Source organism: Heptranchias perlo, chromosome 18 (assembly GCF_035084215.1).
Source record: "Heptranchias perlo isolate sHepPer1 chromosome 18, sHepPer1.hap1, whole genome shotgun sequence".
Lineage (NCBI taxonomy): Eukaryota > Metazoa > Chordata > Chondrichthyes > Hexanchiformes > Hexanchidae > Heptranchias > Heptranchias perlo.
In genome coordinates, this window is record NC_090342.1 from 34423590 (window position 1) to 34445215 (window position 21626).

Sequence of the window (21626 nt, forward strand, 5' to 3'; positions counted from 1 at the left end):
ATCCAGGTACGCTATATCCACCGCATTTCCCCATCTACCAGGTCTGTTACCCCCTCAAAGTATTCTATGGGGTTTGTCAACCATGATCAAGCTTTTTGAAATCTATGCTGGCTACTTCTAACTATTTGCTCTTTATCTAGATATGTGGTAAGTTCATCCTTAATTAAAGACTCTAAAACTTTCCTTACCACAGATGTTAAGCTAACTGGCCTATAAGTACCCAGATTAACTCTGTCTCCCTTATTTTTAATATTGTATGTACTAAATAATAGTTATGTTAAACTGTCAGTCATTATTGCTGTTTTTACATTTAAAACTCTTTCGATTGAGAAACAAGGATAAAGGGCCCAGGCCCATAGTCTGGGACACCGGCAACAGTTACATAGTAAAGATATGATGACAGTGATTTGACATGTTGACCTAAATATTCAATCTGCTGCGCCTGAAGTGTGCCACCCGCCATATTGGGTTGGGCTGCTCAGTAGATGTCCAGGGTGCGTTGGAAGCATTTGAAAGCTAACAGTTAGCAAGGACCCCTGCAGGTGCGCTATTTAAAGGGCTCATCCACTACATACAGGTTAGTTGCTGGTTTGCCCTGCTTGGCTGCTGGTTAGCTTGTGGGCCTTTTTTTGGGCTATTTTCTGCATTCCACACATTAATTCTGATTTTTGGGAACAACTCTGTGCTGGTGCTGGACTGCTTTTGTCTGCTTTGCAAACAGTTTTATTTCAGTCATGGGCAGTCTGGTAGGTCTGCCTTTGGGGCTGAGTTGACGAGGATGAGCAGCGAAGAAGACAGGAGAGCGCCTGAAGCAGATGGGAAAAGGGGGCCTGATCAGGAGGCCATATTTCCAGTGGGTCTTCAGGGAGAACTTCTTATACCTCAAGTTCGCCGAGGAGAAATGTGTGCAGCGCCTGCACTTCACCAAGGAAGCAGTCACAGATCTATGTCATCTGCTGCAGCCCAAACCAGGGCTTAACCTTTATGCCATGGGCTCGTTCTAGGCTGCAGCAGGTGAAATAAGCGACATACCATAGTGCTGTGCACCGCTGTATCACGGAGATCACTAAGGTTTCCAAGGCAAGGAGGAACACCTGAATCACATTCCCAACAGACAGAGTGAAGCAGGACGAGAGAGCACCATTTAGCTGCATTGCTGGATTCTCCAGGGTCCAAGGTGCTATAGACTGCACTTAGATTGCCTTGCGCGCTCTCCATCACCAGCCTGGTATCTTTCTCAGTATTAAGGGATTCCACTCCCTCAATGTCCAGCTTGGCCACGACCACAGGCAGTGCATCATGCAGATTTGTATCCGTTTTCCTGGAAGCAGTCATGATTCATTCATACTGCGCCAGTCCTCTGTGCCGCTTATTTCAACCAGGCTGTTAAAAGTGAAGCAGAGAGAAACACAGGAGACAAAGAAAAAGAGAAACAGAAGCGAAAATAATGACAGTTTTAGCTCTATAGACTCTTAAAAATAGATATCCATGGGTTGTGAGTCCCCAGAGGGTATGAGGATGTTTTGGTAGGATCTGCCTGCAACAGTTGGGAAAAGCAATTGACCGAATGGAGTAGTGTGGCGAGCAGGAGAGACACGCGATCAGTCAGCACTGACTGCTGCAGTTACCTTCCTGAAATGCTGTGTGGAAGGGATGGGAGGTGACATCACTGTTTGCTCAGGTGCAATAGGTCCAGGTGCAGCCTGCAGGTGAGACAGTGAGAACCCAAACCGGCTGGTTGAGAGTGACGCTGCTGTGAGTACCGCCAGCTTTCTGCACGGAAAATAAAAACAAATCGTTCGATAATAACCGATTACAATTTAATTTGCTACATTTTATTGTTCCTATAGGGCGGCTGTCGCTATCCCGACTTTTAACAGGGTAAGAACCATCATCGTGTTTTATTGTACGAGCTGCTGACTGGGGAAAGGTTGGTGCGCCGCTCTGCTTCTCTGGGGTTTTCCGCACCGGGATCACCGCGCGAACAAAGAAAAGTTAATGACCAAGTTGGTCGATGGTTTCAGCCCGTGCGGTGGGATTTATGGAGATAATCCCAAAGGTGGAGCTAGAGGCCGGCAGGCCCATGGGCTTTTAATATACTTAGTTTCACGCCACGCTGGCGTTTTCTTTCTGACCTGTAGATCCGGGGAGGGTGGGGGAACCCCAGGAGTCTGCAGGCAGCCTCTCACCGCCCGGTGCTTTGATGAGAATGGAGCTCGATGAATGTTCTTTTTTACATGTTGCGTTATCACCTTTTTTGTTTCACACCCTAATCTCGGCTGAAACAAAAAGATAAATGCTTAATTTTGAAATTATCCACCGATTACACTAATTATTTAATAGTTTTATACCAATGGAAATACAAAGGTCTAATAGGCTCAAATTAACAAGTTGGGGGGAGGGAATTGTCCCGACCCCAGGGCAAAGTAATTTGATGAATTACTTTTTTTTGCCTTCTAAAATTACAGAAAGAATTTTCTTTTTTTCCCCCCATTTCTCCTTTGGTTAATTTATGTTTCCTCTCCTGCAGCCTCCACATAGTCGGCCTACCTGAGAGGATAAACTGGAAACCTGATCCCAACATGGTTTCTGCCAATGTCACTGGGCAGACAGCCAGGTGGAGATGTTTGAGCGTGACCTTTTCTCTAGTGTCTCTACCTCTACTGGGGAGAAGTGCCTGGTTCCTGCTGAGTTTCTCCCTGGTGCCAGTTGCGATCCAGACCTAACCACATGGTTATAGACCTGTCACTAAGTGCCACGTGTTGGTGTTGGCATACCCTGTGCCTCACATCTCTCTTTTTTCCCACTTTAAACCTTTAAATATAAAACCTTGGCTCCTTTCCAAAATTAGTTGGAATGGATGGGGGTGATGGTGCAATTCTGACATTCGGGAATGATTAGCAGCTACTTTGTTCTCTAACAGCCTTCTGATATTTTTCCCAGTAATATGTCCTGAAGGCACTTGCTAATTCCGAGGTCTCTCGTGTTAGCCATTGCCAGAACCTCACCCAAGTGGCCATTTTTTAAGTGTGAACCTAGACAGTATCAGCTGACTATTTGTGGAGGGTATCACAGCCAAGCCTGATCTCCTCCAAGGTGTGGGTGTGTCTGATGTTGACACACCCACACCTTGAAGAAGTCGTCCTTGGATTGTAATCAGGAATGGATATCCTGGTTGATGTGTCTTCACCTGGCCTGGGGACAGGAAGGTTAGTTATATAGTACCTCACTGCTGCCCCAGGTCTTTTACAAAATTAAATATTATTACTCCAGTTATGCTAGCCATGTTTATTTGGGCAGCTTACCAAAACATTGCTGGCAGACTCACTGTCCCATTGTCACATCATGTCATCAGTTACTGGATGTTGTATTGTTAGGCTGCAGCCAACGTAAGAATACACATCAAAAGCAAAATACTGCAGATGCTGGAAATCTGAAATGATGTATACTTCACCATTAAAACAAACCTTTGAGTGGGTTTCAGTGGGATTTATATTTTAGGAGTTGCTATTGATATTGTGACTCAGTGTACATATGCATGAAAATCCTGGTAAAACATGGGCATCACTTGAAAGAAAGTACTTGAATTTATGCAGTGCTTTATTGCATCTTCAGGATGTTCCAAAATGCTTCACATTGCTTCAAAATGCTTTTGAAGTGCACTCACTATGTGAATAAACTTGTGTACATCGAAGTTTCATAACTAAGCATTAGTTATGAGCAATTAATCTGTGTTTTTGTGGTATTGATTGAAGGAGGAATGTTGGCCAAGTCACTGGGATAACTCCCTACTCTCCTTTGCACAGTACAGTGGGATCCTTTAAATTCTTTGAACCACTGAAACAAGCAGATGGGGCCCAAAACAGCACCCCTGATTAATGAGGGTTTGTGCAGGGCCCTGAAATTCCTTAGGAAGGGGGCTTCTACTGGTCTCCCAATGCAACTGGGTCTCTGTCATTTCCAGGAGTTTTCTGGTTACCTTTTAAAAAGCAGATTTTCCATCCAAGGTAAATAATGGCTAAGAGGCGGAGCTGGGATGGGTACGCCCTAAACTGGGAATTCCCACTCCTTGTACTGGATTTACTAGAATGATTCCAGGGATGAGGACCTTTAGTTATGTGAATAGACTGGAGAAGCTGAGGTTGTTTTCCTTGGAACAGAGAAGGTTGAGAGGAGATTTGATAAAGGTATTCAGAATCACGAAGGGTCTAGACAGAATAGGTAGAGAGGAACTGTTCCCATTGGTGGAAGGGTCAAGAACCAGAGGACATAGATTTAAGGTGATTGGTAAAAGAACCAAAGGTAACATGGGGTGGGGATGTGTGGGGGGGGTGGGTGGGTTTTGGAGGCAGAGGCAGATTCAATCGTGGCTTTCAAAAGGGAACTGGAAAGTACTTAAAAGGAAAAAATCTGCAGGGCTACGGGGAAAGGGCTGGGGAGTGGGACTAGCTGGATTGGTCTTGCATAGAGCTGGCATGGACTCAATGGGCCGAATGGCCTCCTTCCGTGCTGTAACCTCTCTATGATTCTATGACAGGGACCTGACGTATTAGTGGAAGCCAGTACATTGAGTGAATGGAGGCATATTGGCCTCCATGACGTTGAATGTGTGTTCAGGCCAGGCAAGTGCCTTGGACCCCTGAAGAGAGGCAATTTTAATTATTTTTTTCAGGTCAGCTCCCTAGCTCAAGGAGCATAGAGGACCATGGCCAAGGGTGGGGTGTGCCTGGGCAAATCCTGCCCCCACAAGCGGACATGGGCTTTCTGGCAACTGTGGGTAGGCAGGCATCAGAGATACATCCAGTGTGGCACTTGGTCCTGCCTGCTCCATGGTAGTTGGCTGCACTTCCACTGGCAGGGTCAACACTGGAGGCCACTGGGATTGTGACCTTTGGATTTTCAGCCCATGTTTGTTTTTTTCCAGTGAGGCTGTATGCTGGGGGTGGAGAGATTCGAGAGGGGGAATGTCTTCTCTGGGAAGTTTAGCCTGCAGAAGATGTATTTTATAATCATTTTCATAGGAATTGGAGTAAATTCCACACAGATAACATCCCTGAAAAGGAAGAAAAACTGTTCTAAAATGCTAGCTGTTCAAATTAGAAAGCTGTGGCAGTCTGGTGTTTATAAAAAGCTACTTTAAAGGTGTAGTTACACTGTTTTCTAATTAAACACCTTATTTGAGACAATCTGTTTCCCTTTAACAGAATTGCAACATCATGGCAACTGGAAACAGTGGTGATCCATGCAGGTCATGTTCATCACATGAAAAGAAGACAAGTGAGGTTGATACAGGTTTGTCTCCGTTCATGTAAACTGAATAACGGGCAGGCATTTAGAAGTCAAGTCGTTTGAAGTGTACATCAACAATGCAAGATAATTACAGATGAGGAAGGTCAATCTTAATTCATCCATCCAGAGAGATCCGAATGTAACATCCAATGCTTCTTAAATGATTCCAGGGTTTTTGCCTCCACTACTCTGGAGTTTATTCCACATGTTGATCAAGTTCTGTGTAAAGAAGAATTTCTGATAGTCCTAAAAGTACCTTTTACTAGTTTGAACACGTGACCCCTCGTTTTACGCCCACAGTTTAAATAATATACCTTTTTCTATATCCTTTACAATCTTATACACTTTGATAAAATCATCTCTCAGATGCCTCCCATCTCGGCTGAAAAGCCCAAGTTACTCCAATCTTTCCTCATAACTCAGAACCCTGACGTTAGTGTTATAAATTGGATAGCCAGGTGGTGAAGGATAGAATACTAGAGCCTGGTCTTCAGTTGCTTCCAAGCCTTTATTTACAGAGCTCCACTTTACACCCACGCCACACCCTAGATCAGTTCTCTCATAAATGGATACAAGAGAGTTCCCAATTGATACGCACCACCTGAATACAATTAAACACTAATTGATATAAATCACATGGATACAATTAACAACTAGGGATGATCCTCATAGTTCTTCTCTCAATTGCCTCCAGTACTTGAATGTCTCTCTTGTTTCTTGTAGACAAGAACTGGACACAATTTTCAAGGTGTAGTCTGACCAGAGCACTATAAAGTTTGATCATTCCTTCCTCTGATTTACATTCTACTGTTTTGACTATGTAGTTCAACATCCTATTGGCTTTATTCATTACTGTTCTGCATTGGTTAGACATAATTAGCATTGAATTTACTAAGATTCCTCGGTTTCTTTCATCCTCAGCTATTTTAACACCATTCGTGAAGTATGCATCTATTTTCCCTTCCTATGTGTAGCACTTTACACTTGTTTGCATTAAAGCAAGAAAGAACTTGCATTTATATAGTTCCTTTCACAACTTCAAGATGTCCCAAAATGCTCTACAGCCAGTGGAGTACTTTTTGAAGTCTAGTCACTGTTGTTAGGTTGGGAAATGTAGCAGCCAATTAGCATGCAGCAAGTCCCACAAACAGCAATGAGATAAACGTCCAGATAATCTGTTTTTTTGGTGATGTTGGGTGAGGGATAAATATTGGCCAGGACACCGGGAGAACTCCCCTGCTCTTCTTTGAATAGTGCTATGGGATCTTTTACGTCCACCTGAGAGGGCAGACAAGGCCTCGGTTTAATGTCTCATCCAAAAGAGAGCATCTCTGACAGTGCAGCACTTCCTCATTACTGCACTGAAGGATGAGCCTAGATTATGTGCTCAAGTCTCTGGAGTGGGGCTTGAACCCATGACTCACATTAAATTTCATCCGCCATTATTCAGCCTACTTGCATATTTTATCCAACTCAATCTGTAATTTCTAAGCTGTCTCCTCTGATTCCACCGCTCCTCTTAGTTTGGTATCTTTTACAAATTTGATAACCTTGCATTAAGTTTCTGAATCCACTTAATTTATGTAAATTAGAAACAGTATTGGTCCCAGCACTGAGCCCTTAGGTGCCCCACTCACTACTTCCTTCCTCACTCTGACACAAATCCTCTAATGAATACTCATTGTTTCCTACCTTTCAACCAATTTCTTATTAATTCCCAGGGTTCACCCTGAATTCCCACAGCATTGAGTTTAATTAATAGCTTTTCATGTGGATCTTTATCAAATGCCTTTTGGATGTCAAAGTCTTCCCACTTGGGTTGTCACTCCCTCTTGGAATTCGAGGAGGTTGATCTGGCAGGATCACCCCTTCTGAATCCATGTTGACTGCCGTTAGTTAAATTATTGTTGTACAGATAATCCTTAAATTCACGCGTGATAATCAATTCCATTATTTAAATGAAGCTTTAGCCTCGTACAAGATTTAAAATCAAACTAAACTACTGGGGAGGAGTAAGCAAAAAAGAATTGTAACTGAAGAGTTGAAAACTCTTGGACTAGACTGTAAAATATATACTTTAAAATGTAAAACTATATTTGTGTTCATTATGGTAAGGGATACTTGGTGAGGAATGAAACATGTTTTCAATTTGTCCCCTGACTCATGACCTAACTTTCATTGGATGGGGTTAAAAGTCACAGTATCCTGGTAGTTCAACACTATCTAAGTATTAGACTATTGAATTTCCAATCCCAATTAGCTCCTGTTTTTCACTCTGAGAAGAGGTTTGATCTCTATGTGATAGTTTTTGCATTGTTGAAATCGTAACACTAAAATAGAATAATTAAGCTCACTCTTACAATGCACATGACTTGACAGCAATTTTTTTGGCAGCTTTTAAAAATATTTTTCAGGGGATATAGCCAATACTGTCAAAGCTGCACTTGTGGCCCATCTCTAGTTGTCCTGAGACACTGGTAATGGGATACCTTCTTGAACCACTGCAGTCTTTGTGGTATTTTTCACAGCTATTTACATAGAAAATAGTACGGTCTAGTATAATAAAGCACTACTGAAGTGTCTCGTTTTTACTGTATGCAATTACACTTTTTTTGTAAATTTAAAACATAAACATAAACATAAAATGCAAACATTTTTTGGAACTTAGGAAAATAAATCTTTCTATTTTTTCCACTTCTTCATTTGCAGGTTTCTCCCCATCGCATATCCTGCTCTAGGCAGGAGTATGGCACAGTCTAGGCCATAGTCTATTGTCAAGAGGCACAATTCAGGCAGAACCAACCAGTGCCTCTTCCATCCCCCACTCCACCCAGTATGAGGTGGACCACCTTATTTCTGCTTAGCAAATCCTGGCTAAGAACTGATGAAATTTAACTATGTAAAGTAGGCAGTAAGATATATTGCTGAAACTCAGACTTGTTGCTTTCTGTTTGGAAGGTAATATAGTGTTGCATATTTTTGTATGTCTCATTACTTTAAAAAAATTATCTTGGTGTGAAACCAAAAATCACATTTTGTCAGACTTATTTTTAGGATCATGTAGTTTTGCCCTTTTATCTGCATTAGGATACATGACTTTTCTCCAGAAGCAAATAGCTTTTAGCCTTATATCCTTAGCCAACTCTTCATTCCAACATAATGTGAACACAAATCATTAACAAAACGCATTCAGTCAGATGATGGGAAACTAAGCATTACAGATATCAGGCCTTATAAAGAGCGATGTTTACTGTAATACGAGATGATGTCATCTTCATTAGCTAGGGAATTAGCACACGTGATCCTTGGACTTGCAAAAACCCAGTGCTGGTGCCAGGATTTGTTTAACATTTGTTTTTTATTTGCATTGACTAGTGCACTACTTTTTAAACAAAACCAAATCTGTGGTGATGAGAGCAAGTTCAAATATTATACATTGTGCCAGAGCTTTCCTTCACAGTCATTTACTGAGATAGATCTGCGCAAAAGCAAAATACTGCGAATGCCGGAAATCTGAAATAAAAACAGAAAATGCTGGAGAAGCTCAGCAAGTCAGGCAGCATCTGTGGAGAAAGAAACAGTTAACGTTTCGTTTCATTAAAGCAATAGCTTTGTCATTTTACAGGCCATCAAAAACATCAGGGGGAAGATTTCCTTTGTGTAATCAAATTGTAAATCTGCTTATAATGAAAGCCTCTAAGATTTTGTTGTGCCTCTAAGATTTTGTAGTGTGCACATAGCACACCAACGAAATAATTCCCCCCCCCGCCCCCCACCCCTTGCAGGAGGACAATGGGATGTGAACGGGTTCTAGACAGCCATTGTTACACATGTAAATGTTACTTGCTCCAGGTCGGCTTAACCAAGCTGCACAATGGCTTGTGCAGACACATTTCTATCATTAGTGACAGTGTCAGCAGGAATTTCTGTTTTACAAACTGTAAGTCCTTATCTACAATCAAGCTGATAGTTCATAGCATAAAGCACAGTTACATTTTTGAGTCCTATGCAGTTTTGTAGTTTCAGAAGGTGTAAGCTGCATGTCCGAGTTGTCTTTTGGTTGGTGCTGTACATTGGAGTGCCGATGTACCACTCCAAGGAGTGGCAGGAAGCAAATTCAGTGTCACATTCTGTTGAGTTCTTAATCTCAGCCTTGGCACTGTGGAAATCCCAGTATAGGCCAGATGCTTCTCCAAAAGGATGCAGGAATAAGTTGGAGACAGTCATCCCTACGCTACTGTCTAACAGATCCTTGTAGACATTTTGGATTGGCATTGGCAGCGGTTTGGAATCAGTTCATTTGCCCGCCCTCTTGACTGATGATGGTGTGTAACCTGGGGATTCCAGCTGAGAAATAGGGGATGTTAATCCTTAACTAAAACAAAAATCCTTTTGAGGATTATACTTTTTTTTAGGAAAAGGATAGTGGAACTTGTATTAGTGCAGCCACACGCAGCTTTCTCATAGTTATTGCAGGTAAATATTTTCAAAGATAATAACGGGCATAAGAATACTTACATTCTGCAAGATGTAAGGGGAATGTGGTTCTTGGAGACAGTAAACTGTTGACTGTTGTCACATTGTTATTGCTGGGTATATGCCAATTTGATAAGTATCGTAGCTGATGACTTCTTTGGTGCTGCCTTTGTTTACAGTCTGTGACACTGTCCTGGTTCATTCCCTTTCATTAATGGTATCATAAGGACAGGCTGTTCGAATGGGCGAATCAGCTTTTCAGCAGCCAGCCAAAGTAAAGGCAGAGTCAAAGGCTCAAGACTGGGAGACGGTCACCTGCCCACCTTCTAGGGTGGGAAATGGAATGGGAAACTTCATTTCAAATGAAGTATACAAAATGGTTACAAAAATGTCTTTCAACAGATGGTCTGCAGAAGAAATCAAACACAAGCCCAAGTTAATGTGTCTCCAGCAGGTGTGAGCTAGTGTTCAGCACCTTGTGAGTTTTGTGCTATATCCTACCCACGTGAGATTAAGATTTCTAATCAACTTGTGTCAATGATGCTGTTGCTCAGCTCTGTGATAGTGCACTGCAATGAGACAAAAATAAATGGTAATTGACTGTAATGAATTATCTCTAAACATTCTGACCCACAAGGTATACTCCAGAAACTGCTTCAAACTGAAATTGAATACGAAGCAGGACATTGCAGTAGTGAAGGCAGGTACAGATTGTCAGATGCCAGCTAATGTGATTAATTTATGTGCGCAGGATCATTTTATTTTAAAAGGCATTGGTGGCACCAAACCCAAAAAAGTTTGATTTGAACCATATTTAGGTTTCTTTGAACTCAGTGTTCATTTCATATGCTGATTTATTCTCCTGGGTTTGTGTCGGTGTAAAATGGTTTTGGACGTACATTAATGGAAAGCCAAAAGTCAAGCATGTGATCAGAATGCAGACTACTTTATGGCAAGAGTTGTGCAACTACTTCCAGGAGATTTAAGACTGTAGAAAGTTCATTGGATCACCTGGGGAACTATAAACATAATGTCTAGAGTGTTTGATGTCAGCAGAGAGCTAGCAGTCACAATGGGCTCGATGTTAGCAGGGCTGCGGGTTCGCGGCGGGGGGGCTATTGGGCGCGTGGGTAACGCACCCGGTGAAATTAGTCAGCCCCCCGTGCAATCGCAGCCCAATTGGATCCACTTACCTTGTCTTCCGGGTTCCCCACTGCTGATCTGTGCGGCGGGCTGCGCATGCGCAGTAAGCTCTGTCAGCTGGAGGAGCCCTATTTAAAGGGACAGTCCTCCACTGAGAGATGCTGCAACAAATAGCAAAAATTACAGCATGGAGCAGCCCAAGGGGAAGGCTGCTCCCAGTTTAATGATGCCTCACTCCAGGTATCATTAGATGGGGTGTGGAGGAGTGGGAGGACAGAGATTTCCCCCCCCCCCCCCCCCACCGGTGGGCGGGAGGAAGCGGCCTGCCTCTGCCACCAAGAAGGCCTGGCTCGAGGTGGCAGAGGAGGTCACCAGCACCACCAACATATCGCCCACCTGCATACAGTGCAGGAGGCGCTCCAATGATCTCAGTAGGTCAGCCAAAGTGAGTACACTTACTCTTTCCCCTACACTCCGTCTGCCACATCACCGCCCCCACCCCACACCTCCTTCTGCACTGCCAACACTACTCTGTCACATCACCCCTCATACCCACTCAAACCTCATCCTCATCTTACCTGCACTTACTCACCTCGCCAGTACTCATCCCGCCACTACCACTCAACCCAATCCTCATACAATCTCATGGCTCTATCTCATACTCACCCTCTCGTGCATCTCTTTCACAGTCAGCCTCACTCAACCTGCCACTACCTGTGCTGCAGCCACAGGGCATGCATCACATATGTGCAGTAGGCAGCGTAAGGCAAATGTGTCGTGAGCATGAAGGGGATGCACAAGGGTGTTTGAGGGTTTGTCATGGTTTTTACTTATATTGAATTTCTGACCAACTCACATTACATATTATATTGTCACCACTACTACCACGTCTTTGCGAATCTTGTCTGGTTTGTGCAATAAAGCCCTTTCCTGAGGATCACAATGAAGACCCACAACATTGTGTCACTGCAGAGTGGGTGTAGGTGTATTTGCAGGGCTCTTTTGTGCAGACAACTGAGAGACGTCGGCGATGTCCCCGGTGGCACCCTGGAAGGATGCGGAGGAGAAGTTGTTGAGGGCAGTGGTGACTTTGACAGCGACAGGTAAGAAGATGGTGCTCGGGCCAACCGGGAGCAGCTCGGCATGAAGGAGGCTGCAGATGTCCACGACTACATGTCAAGTGACTCAGCCTCCGTGTGCACTGCTGCTCAGAGAGGTCCAGGAAGCTAATCCTCGGTCTGTGGACCCTGTGGCGAGGGTAGTGCCCTCTGCGATGCATCTCTCTCTGCGGTTGCCCTCCCTCCTGCTGTGCAGGTGGATGTGTCACAGCACTCTGTTGTGGAGCTCCACGTGTCAGAGGTGGACGACGTGGACGGCGAGGCTGGTGAGGCTGGTGATGCTGTTCGCCCTCCGAGGAGGTCATGACTGCAGCTACGGCGGCCCCCATCCGGAAGATGTACATCTGAGGGGGTCCGCAAGGTAGGTAAGTGTGTCCTCACACCGGGGTTGCGGTTCCAGGTCGGTGAATATTCTTGTTAGGAGGAGGGTGGTGGAGGCCAAACTTTGTCCAATGTGATGGAGTGGCCACCTGTCGAATGCACCTTTGCAGCTGCCACAGGCTGCTGGCTGCAACACCTCCGTTTGAACTGGGAGTGTTTCCCCCAGTATGGGAAACAGTCTCAGTTCAGTGTAAAATCCCACCCCTCCTAATAAAACAGCTCAATCAGGTCTGTAAACGACCTGAACGAGCAGCATAAATACTTTCAAGTGGCATCCCACTGGCTTTAATTGCCTGCGGGATTCCCACCTGCGGGGGCTGCGCGCGTGCACGCCGGCGCGTCAGTGGGGAACCCGGAAGTGGGCGGGTTGGAGCCGGGCTCCGGTCCCGCTCCGGGATTCCCTGATTTTCGGAGCCCCCCCCCCGCCAGGAATGCACCCAATAGCGGGTGCTAAAATGATGCCCAATGACTTTCTCCTAACAGTAACATTTAACCTGTATTAGGTAAACAGTAATTGGAGCTCTATGCACGTGTGCAAGAATTGGGCGAAGATTGAGGAACCAGCAATCTAACTCCTCTACACGGACCCTGTGTTCGCGATCGGAACAATTCCGAGACCAGCACTTGCAATATAACTAGCCTGTTATTCAGTGACCTATTTGATACTCATCTTTAGCTGTAACAATTAAGTCTGTTGTAATGAGGCCTAGCTGTAGTGTTGAGGTACAGTTGTCGAAATAAATTTACTTCCACTTGCACTACCCATTCTGTTCCTTTGATTTAAAATAAAGATAGATTAATGCATTAGCAACTATTAAACGCATTCTAAATTCTGAATTATATTAAAACGGGTAATGAAATGTTGTATTTTAAGAACTTAAAATAATCAATCAGCCCCTAGGAAGCACTACAGAAAGCCAACTGCTGTTCTGAAAGCAAACAAACCCTTTGCGCTAGGACCTGTTGATCAATAGCCTGTGTCAGTTGGACCTCCCTAGGCACTGTGTGCATCTGCCTACATTTGCATTGATATTCAAACAAACTCAGAATTTGAACCTCCAGCCTTTGTTACACATATATTTACACTGCCTAGTCTACTTGTGAACCATGGATTTGTAGGCTACAGGGTATAATATATTGCTCTTAATTTTGAGGTAGGACCTTGAATCTTTTATTTTATTACTTTTTATTTCATGGGGTATTTTTGAGTATGTTTCCCATTTTTCCATATAATCTCTTTGCCCTGATGCCAGTTGGTGGGTACATGCTCTATTCCTATGCCATTGCCAATGCTTCTAATAGTGAACCAACAAGAGGTGTGGGTGCAGCCAGACATGGGTGTCTCTTTAAATTCTCTCTTTCCCAGTGGGGTGCCCCTGCTCAGTGCTTCACTCCTTGATGATGCTCAGACCAGAAAATGAGCTAAGAGTGTCGAATCAGATTTAAGTATTTCGAGATCAAGATAACTGAATAGAAAGAACATAGGGGGAAAAATTCGATAGGGGCCGCTTTTGGGCACAGGTAGCATGATGTGCTATTACCTCACGCCCAATGACCCCTGCGCAGGCAGGACGCAAGTTTCGGCCAACCCGAGGACTTACCTGCAATCAGTGTTCCATTCCAGGCCTTGCACGTGGAATCAATGCAATTTGCACTTTCCACCACCAGAGGGAGCACAATCTCTTAAAGGGAGGATGTTTCTTAGAAATCTCTTAAAGGTAGCTGGTACCTGTTATTTGCTGAAAGTAACAGTCTACTGATTGCACGGAGTCTGAACGGAGATCTGACATCGCACACATAAAACACAGATTCAGGTCCCATCCCTATGTTTACACACTGATGAGTTATGTTAAAACATTGAATAAAGGTTGCGCACTACTAAATCCCACATCCTCCAATCTGCATGCCAGACCTCACCAATCTGCCGATCTGAATTGGTACCAGGTCTGCGAGAGTGCATGCACCAAGGTTCTCTGCTGATGCACTATAGACCTTGGTGCATGAGATGGACAGGAGGAGGGACGTTTTATATCCGTGGTGGGGAGTGGGGGATGGGGGGTGCAAAAGGCCCACCAGACATATACCCAAAAGGCAGTGGGTGGCAGCAGGGGACGAAGTCAATTCCAGGCACACGGCATCGCGAACATGGATTCAGTGCAGGAAGAAGTTCAATGCTTTGATATGAGTGGTCAAGGTGAGTGAGGTCAACTGTCAAATGGCGTCTCCTACCAACTGCACCACGCACTACACCCCCCCATCATCCACATACCAACAAACTCTTTCCATCAGTACTCAACTCTTCCAATCAGATGCATCCTCTCACCCTTACACATTACCACTGTTTCAAGCCGCCCACCCACAACTCACAGGCCACATACATTGGCAGCTATTCAACCATGACAGGCACATCATCCAGACACACGTTCCTCTTTTTTGCAGGAGAAGGTGGCGCATATCAGGAGGCAGCAAGTGACAGTGGCATTTAGCCCGTTGAGCCTGTTCTGCCATTCAATGAGATGATGGTGGACCTGTGACCTAACTCCATATACCTGCCTTAGCTCTATATCTCTTAATACCCTTGGTTCACAGAAATCTATCAATTTCAGATTTAACTTTCACAAGTGAGCTAGCATCAACTGCCGTCTGCAGATGAGCATTCCAAATGTCTCCCACCCTTTGTGTGTAGAAGCATTTCCTAACTTCACTCCTGCATGTCCTGGCTCTAAATGTTAGGCTATGTCCCTGCGTCCTAGTATTCAAGTGTAGCAGATCTCCAAAAACTGTTACAAATGTCCCAGAAGCCAGAAGCAATAATCCAGCCACTAATCTGTAAATCCTGCATGATCCTTTTAAATAACGCTGTTGGGGGATCCTCCAGGCACTCTAAGACACGTTCAGATGGTCAGGGTTAAGACTGTGCGTTGAGTTGAGCATTAGGTCCCAAAATAGTGTCTATCACTTTAAATCAGCGTTGCACACTGATTGAAGCCATTTTCGACCTATTTTAGATTATTCCAACGTTCGTTATCTGCTCCTGCGCAAACTCCTATACCAAGATGGTGTCCAGTGCACGTCACACTGGAAATGGCGTGCGCATCCAAGACACCATCTTGGATGTTGGAGAGGCCTTGTTGCGCTGAAACAACGGGCGCTACATGGCACAATTTAGCGCCCATAATTTTTAAGGATCACTATTGTCCTTGCGATTACATGATTATGTAAAGACGCTATATATAAGAGTTGCTATTTATTTATTCTCCTTTTGCCATCTTCTTTCCTTGCTGGTGAACACAGGATAGGGGCATTCTCCAATATTTTGTCTTTACTTCATAGCCTAGACAGTGTTTGACCATGGGTGAATCACATTTGAGCCTAATCTGGTTCTCATCTGATGCCAACATGTTAGACTCATAGCAGGTGGGACTGGATAGCAACCAGGAGCAAGATCCCAGTCCACTTTAACCCACAGACGCTGGACCCATGACTCGGCTGCACACGAGCTGCTTCAGGAAAGCCATTGGAGAAGCCTCACAAGACGCAGTTTGAATGGCCTCCAATTACCATGTGTTTCAAGCCCACACACGGGATCATGTTATTGTTAGAATAGCTTTTGTAGAGCTGGTATCTGCTTGATGTGGGGTCCCTAGAAAACTCACTAATGATTTTTGTAGCAAGATTTAAAATGTCATTTTATTAAAGCAAATTGCTTGTTAGACAAAAATTATCAGGAATAGCGTGATTTAACCGTGGTGGTTTAGCAACTATCTGTTCATCTCTACAATCTGAGTTCAAATCCAGTCAGACTAATGGGATGAACGTCTCTTCTCCTGGTGGGTGTAGGAGTTTGGTGTGAAATAAGTTTTGTTGTGAAGTAAGAGACCACAGGATGGCTGATGTGGGGAATGGAAAAATACCGTACTGATGCGAAGGGGTGCCTTTTCTGAGGTTGGGACTGAAGCACGTTGTCGCAGCAGAAGGAGCCTTACCCTCCATCTAACCATGGTAAACCTAACCTGAGTACTCAACACTGAATAGCCAAATTGGAAAATTGTTGTTTGCTCAACAGTAAGATTCCCCATCTTGACAAGCACAAAAATTCACAAAAAAAAACAAGAAAATTAAATTGTCCTCCTGATCCTGTTATGTTCAGAGGTCATGTTTGAATGTTGAATACTGTGTGTAACACTGAAATTGCTCACTTTAGCTGAAAACAAATAGCAGCTGGTAAAGGAAGCAATCTTTGTGCATTATTAAATTGTTCCCAGGTATTAAATCTCTTATTGGGAAGAGCTCTTCTAATGGAATCTTAACATGCTCTTATGTTATCACATCAAGTGAGGTCATAATGCATTGTTGAGTTACTCATGCTGATCGCTGTAATTACCTACAAAGTATAAAAGTGGCCATACTGTCACTGTGAGGTAGCTACATTACATGAGGTCAAATAAATGTAGTTTTCATTCACAAATATTAAAGGTTTGGAGGCTGGATTATGGGAAAAGGTACAAGGCATAGTTTAAAAAAATACATAAGGCTTTGGCAGTACCTGTGTACATTTAGGAGGAATTATTTCTGCTAAATGGAAGTAGAAACTGCTGTTAGGTATAAATTGAACTGACTAAAGCAGTACACAGTTGCTTGTGCAAGCAATGGACTGTGTTCAGAGGGTGCTGGTACACTATGTTACATGTTGTGTAGTCAAATTACCTAAGTCATTCAATGTGAATGGTAAACATTACATCATTCTCCTCCCAAAGCAACATGCTGTGATCAAACCAAACAGACATTTACCTGCAGCCTCTATTTATTGGTTTAAGAAATGGCTCTGACTGCTCTGACCCAGAAATCTCTGATGTAGTCTCAGCGGCCCTGCTAGAGGTCATCATCAAAGTAAATGATTGGTGATCTACAATTCTTATGTTTTAAAAATGCAGTCTAATTTTTACAGGTACAGCAATCCAGAGATAATAGAGCTGCTTGCTCCCTGAGAGGCCTGAAATTCCTGATCCTAAGCTGAGCTGTTTTCCCCTTTTCTGTTAAAGTTGCTGACTCCCGCTTGTGTACACTTCCAGAGACACTGACAGCCCTCCAATATCCCACTCAAGTGGCCATTCTTCATGTGTGAACAAAGGGAATGAATACCGACTGGCTATTCCATCATGGGAAGCTTCACAGCCATGCCTGGTCCTATCCCCATGTGATGTTGTCATACATGCATTTCCCGTCAGCATCCTTAGATAGTGGTTCTTCTCCTTAGCCCGGGGTGGGAGGGGGGGTGCTGAAGATAATTGTAGCATCCCTATCAGTGCCCTGGCTAAGATCAGCTAATTCAACAGAGACCAGTTATCGAACCTCGAATATTCCTGGTCTCTATCCAGTATCACACAGACTGTGTATTTACTCAGTGGTTTACTATCGAGGGGAGAAGAGTGTCCGATTCCAATGGTGACTATTCAGCTTTTTCATTGTCCTTTTTTTGGAAATCTGTCTTTAGCTTCACGAATATCCATATTTTAGAGCGTCTCCAGGGCTAGACAGACTGGATGCATGGAGGATGTTTCCCCTGGCTGGGGGGGGGTCTAGAACGAGAGGTCACAGTCTCAGGATATGGGGTAGGACATTTAGGACTGAGATTTCTTCACTCAGAGGGTGGTGAACCTGTGGAATTCTTTACCACAGAAGGCTGTGGAGGCCAATTCACTGAATATATTTAAGAAAGAGATAGATAGATTTTGAGACATGGAAGGCATCAAGGGGTATGGGGAGAGAGCGGGAATATGGTATTGAGATAGAGGATCAGCCATGATCATATTGAATGGCGGAGCAGGCTTGAAGGGCTGAATGGCCTACTCCTGCTCCTATTTTCTATGTTTCTAAGAAGCCACATCTTGAAGCCAAAACAGCCAGGTTGACTGGCTCTGTCCTCTGTGTGTACACTTAATAAAAATACCAGAGCACGATAAAGAAAAAGCCATTTTAAACTCCACTGAAACGTGAGATGCAGTGATGATAGTTTACGCATTATATGAAAACACTTTACTGACTGAAAGTATTTTGTACTCATAGGTGGCAATGGGTCTATACTTTAGATGATAAACAATATTTATTTATTTAACTAGAAGCCAGTACCAGAGCGTAAAACAAAAGTTTTGAACCAATAATTCTTACCAGATACATGAAGAATAGCTGCTTGGACAAAGTACTGGAGCTCTGCTGATGCTAATGAAACTGTACAACAACGGGAGGAAGTACCAGAGCAAGGGGAGGGGTTAACTCTTGAAAATCATTGGCAAAATAAATCGGTTCACTAGCCTGCCATTCGATGTGGCAATTGTATTTTGTGTTGGTACGATGTCAGTTGCTCATTAGTGCATGATTATTGTTTGCATATTTAAGTCTTATTAAGGATTTTCTCCGAGGGCTGCTGTTCTTTTGTCTGTTGTGGGGGGGAGAGAATTAACTCAACAGGTGTTCGGGCCCATCATTATACAGTGCAGTTGATGTATATAATGTGCAATTTGTTTCCCTTACATCTTCTACCAATTGGGTCGAAAATGTGATACAGGAAGTAATGGAAACTTTTAGCTTGCAAACATCAACTGTCTTTCAGGATGAAATAGGAAACTAGGAGGTTTGCAGAAGGATCTGTTATTTTTGAAGTCTTAAGAATGAAGTTGCTTCTCCCAGCTTTGATAATTGCATTAATTTGCTTGGGCTTGCAATGGTTATATATTTTTTCACGTGAAGGAAGGCTACGCTAAGTTGATTTTTCGGACATCCTAGTTTTTTTTTAATAGAATTCAGAACTCTCCTGATGATTCATTTGGGTAAACATAGAACAATACAGTATACTAATACTAAATAATATACTAATACTCACCTCCTGACTCACCAAAGCCTTTCCACCATCTACAAGGCACAAGTCAGGAGTGTGATGGAATATTCTCCACTTGCCTGGATGAGTGCAGCTCCAACAACACTCAAGAAGCTCGACACCATCCAGGACAAAGCAGCCCGCTTGATTGGCACCCCATCCAACACCCTAAACATTCACTCCCTTCACCACCGGTGCACAGTGGCTGCAGTGTGTACCATCCACAGGATGCACTGCAGCAACTCACCAAGGCTTCTTCGACAGCACCTCCCAAACCCGCGACCTCTATCACCTAGAAGGACGAGAGCAGCAGGCACATGGGAACAACATCACCTGCACATTCCCCTCCAAGTCACACACCATCCTGACTAGGAAATATATCGCCGTTCCTTCATTGTCGCTGTGTCAAAATCCTGGAACTCCCTTCCTAACAGCACTGTGGGAGAACCTTCACCAAACGGACTGCAGTGGTTCAAGAAGGCGGCTCACCACCACCTTCTCAAGGGCAATTAGGGATGGGCAATAAATGCCGGCCTCGCCAGCGATGCCCACATCCCATGAATGAATAAAAAAGAACTAAACAATATAGATCCTGATTGCTACCCAGTGACCAATGCTAAAAAGTGCACGGGTCCTTCACTTTGGGAGAGGGGAGGGAAAATTTAAATGCTGTGGATGTCCATTGGGAACCTCCCCAGGACACCAGAGAAAATGGACTGCCTGGTTAATGCAGTTATTTAAAATCAGCTTTTCATCGCATCTGTTTTAATACTTACTAGATTAACCTTTTCTTTAAATCTACAGGTTGCATTTTCAAAATTCTTCCAAAAGTTCCATCCTGGGTACAGTTTCATCCCAGGTACAATTCTAGCTGCAACTCTGTCTTGGGCACAACTCTGTCAAGGGCACAACACCATCCTGGGTATAACTCCAACTGCAGTTTCATCCTGGGTACAACTCCACCCCAGGTACAGCTCCAGCTACAACTCTGACCCCGGTACAACACCGTCCTGGGTGCAACTCTATCCCGAGTATAATTCTACTTGCTGGGAGACTTTCGTTTTCCTTATACATGCCACTGAAAAGTTCCAAATGTGTTGAGAAGGTTTTGGAAGCTTCAGGATGTGACACTATCCACTTATTATATAAAAAAACACTAAATCAGAACATTTCCAGTAACTACCAATCATTTAAAGTAATATTTTCTCAGATCATAAGTCGGCATTTAAACTGTGCTAGGATTTGAAATTGACTGTCAACTGGGAGACTGAATGGTTGAAGATTTTACCTGCCATATCCTAACACGAGACCAAATGCCTGAGGCCTGGTCTGCCAAGCTACCACCTGACAGGTTTTTTAAATAATAAAATAAAAAGCAAAGTACTGCAGATGCTGCAAATACTTTACAAATACAAATGAAAGATCATAAAAATGGCAGTTAGTCTAACAATAGGGGCGGTACTTGTTTTCATGGAAACTTAAAATATGCATTCGGTTGAGTTTGCATCTGTTGCTGTTTGCTTGTGCCTGGAGGGGAAAAGTACATTGTGTAAACTTCAGTAGGCCTTGTTCTGTTTATATTCCATTGTGCAGTCAGCTTTGTCTGGTGTGTGACCAAGTGAGATTACAGCAAAAGGAAGGGAACTTTATATAATGTATTTTGGCTAAAACACAAAAAAGTCATAGATCAGAGCAGCTGCCAGGTATGTACAACGTAGAAGAAAATGTCCACTAGTCCCTCAGGAGTCACTGATCATTCTCCACAGCTTTTACATCAACATTTTTTTTGAATTAATAAAAAGTGGGCTGGGGCTTGGTAACTGTCACAGGCTAATACTGTATACAGTTAGCATGTACCTGGGTCATGCTGGAGGACTGGATAGAAGGACATAGTTGGTTACATGGCTGCTATTGGATAGGGGGTGTCTCATCATAATGCTGAAGATATATAAACTATGTGGGGCAGGCCTGATGGAGCAGATGGTCTTTTCCTGCCCATCACTTTCATATGTTTGTATGTTATGTGAGAGATGGAAGGAAGATGTGTTGAAAGATGCTGCTATCGGGTCTGATGAGAATCACTTGTTTTTCTAATGATCCAGAAGTGACAATTGTGAGGAGACTAGCAGGGGCCTGATAACCTATCATAGGAGATAATGTAAAATGTTGGATGCTATGGCCTTGAATGACACACGCAGTATAATTAGCCTGGCCTGGGAAGATTAGGGAAGAATGGGATCGGTGCAGGGCACAAAAGCTATACCAGGACTCCTGCTGGATTGGAACTCCAGCAATCTGTGTTGAGTTTATAGCAGTGGTTTAGTCTCTATTGAGGGGAGTTTTTT

General features: G+C 43.7%; 1 protein-coding gene across 1 annotated transcript in view; it reads left to right on the forward strand.

Annotated features, from left to right (window-relative positions):
- Window positions 1–1664: 1664 nt before the first annotated feature.
- Window positions 1665–21626, forward strand: part of LOC137334998 (bcl-2 homologous antagonist/killer-like) — a 33250-nt gene continuing 13288 nt past the window's right edge. The window contains exons 1-3 of the mRNA XM_068000087.1: window positions 1665–1755; window positions 1851–1881; window positions 5205–5292. Of these exons, the coding sequence (XP_067856188.1) occupies window positions 5217–5292 (76 nt within the window). The 5' untranslated portion in view covers window positions 1665–1755; window positions 1851–1881; window positions 5205–5216. The remainder of the gene's footprint in view (window positions 1756–1850; window positions 1882–5204; window positions 5293–21626) is intronic.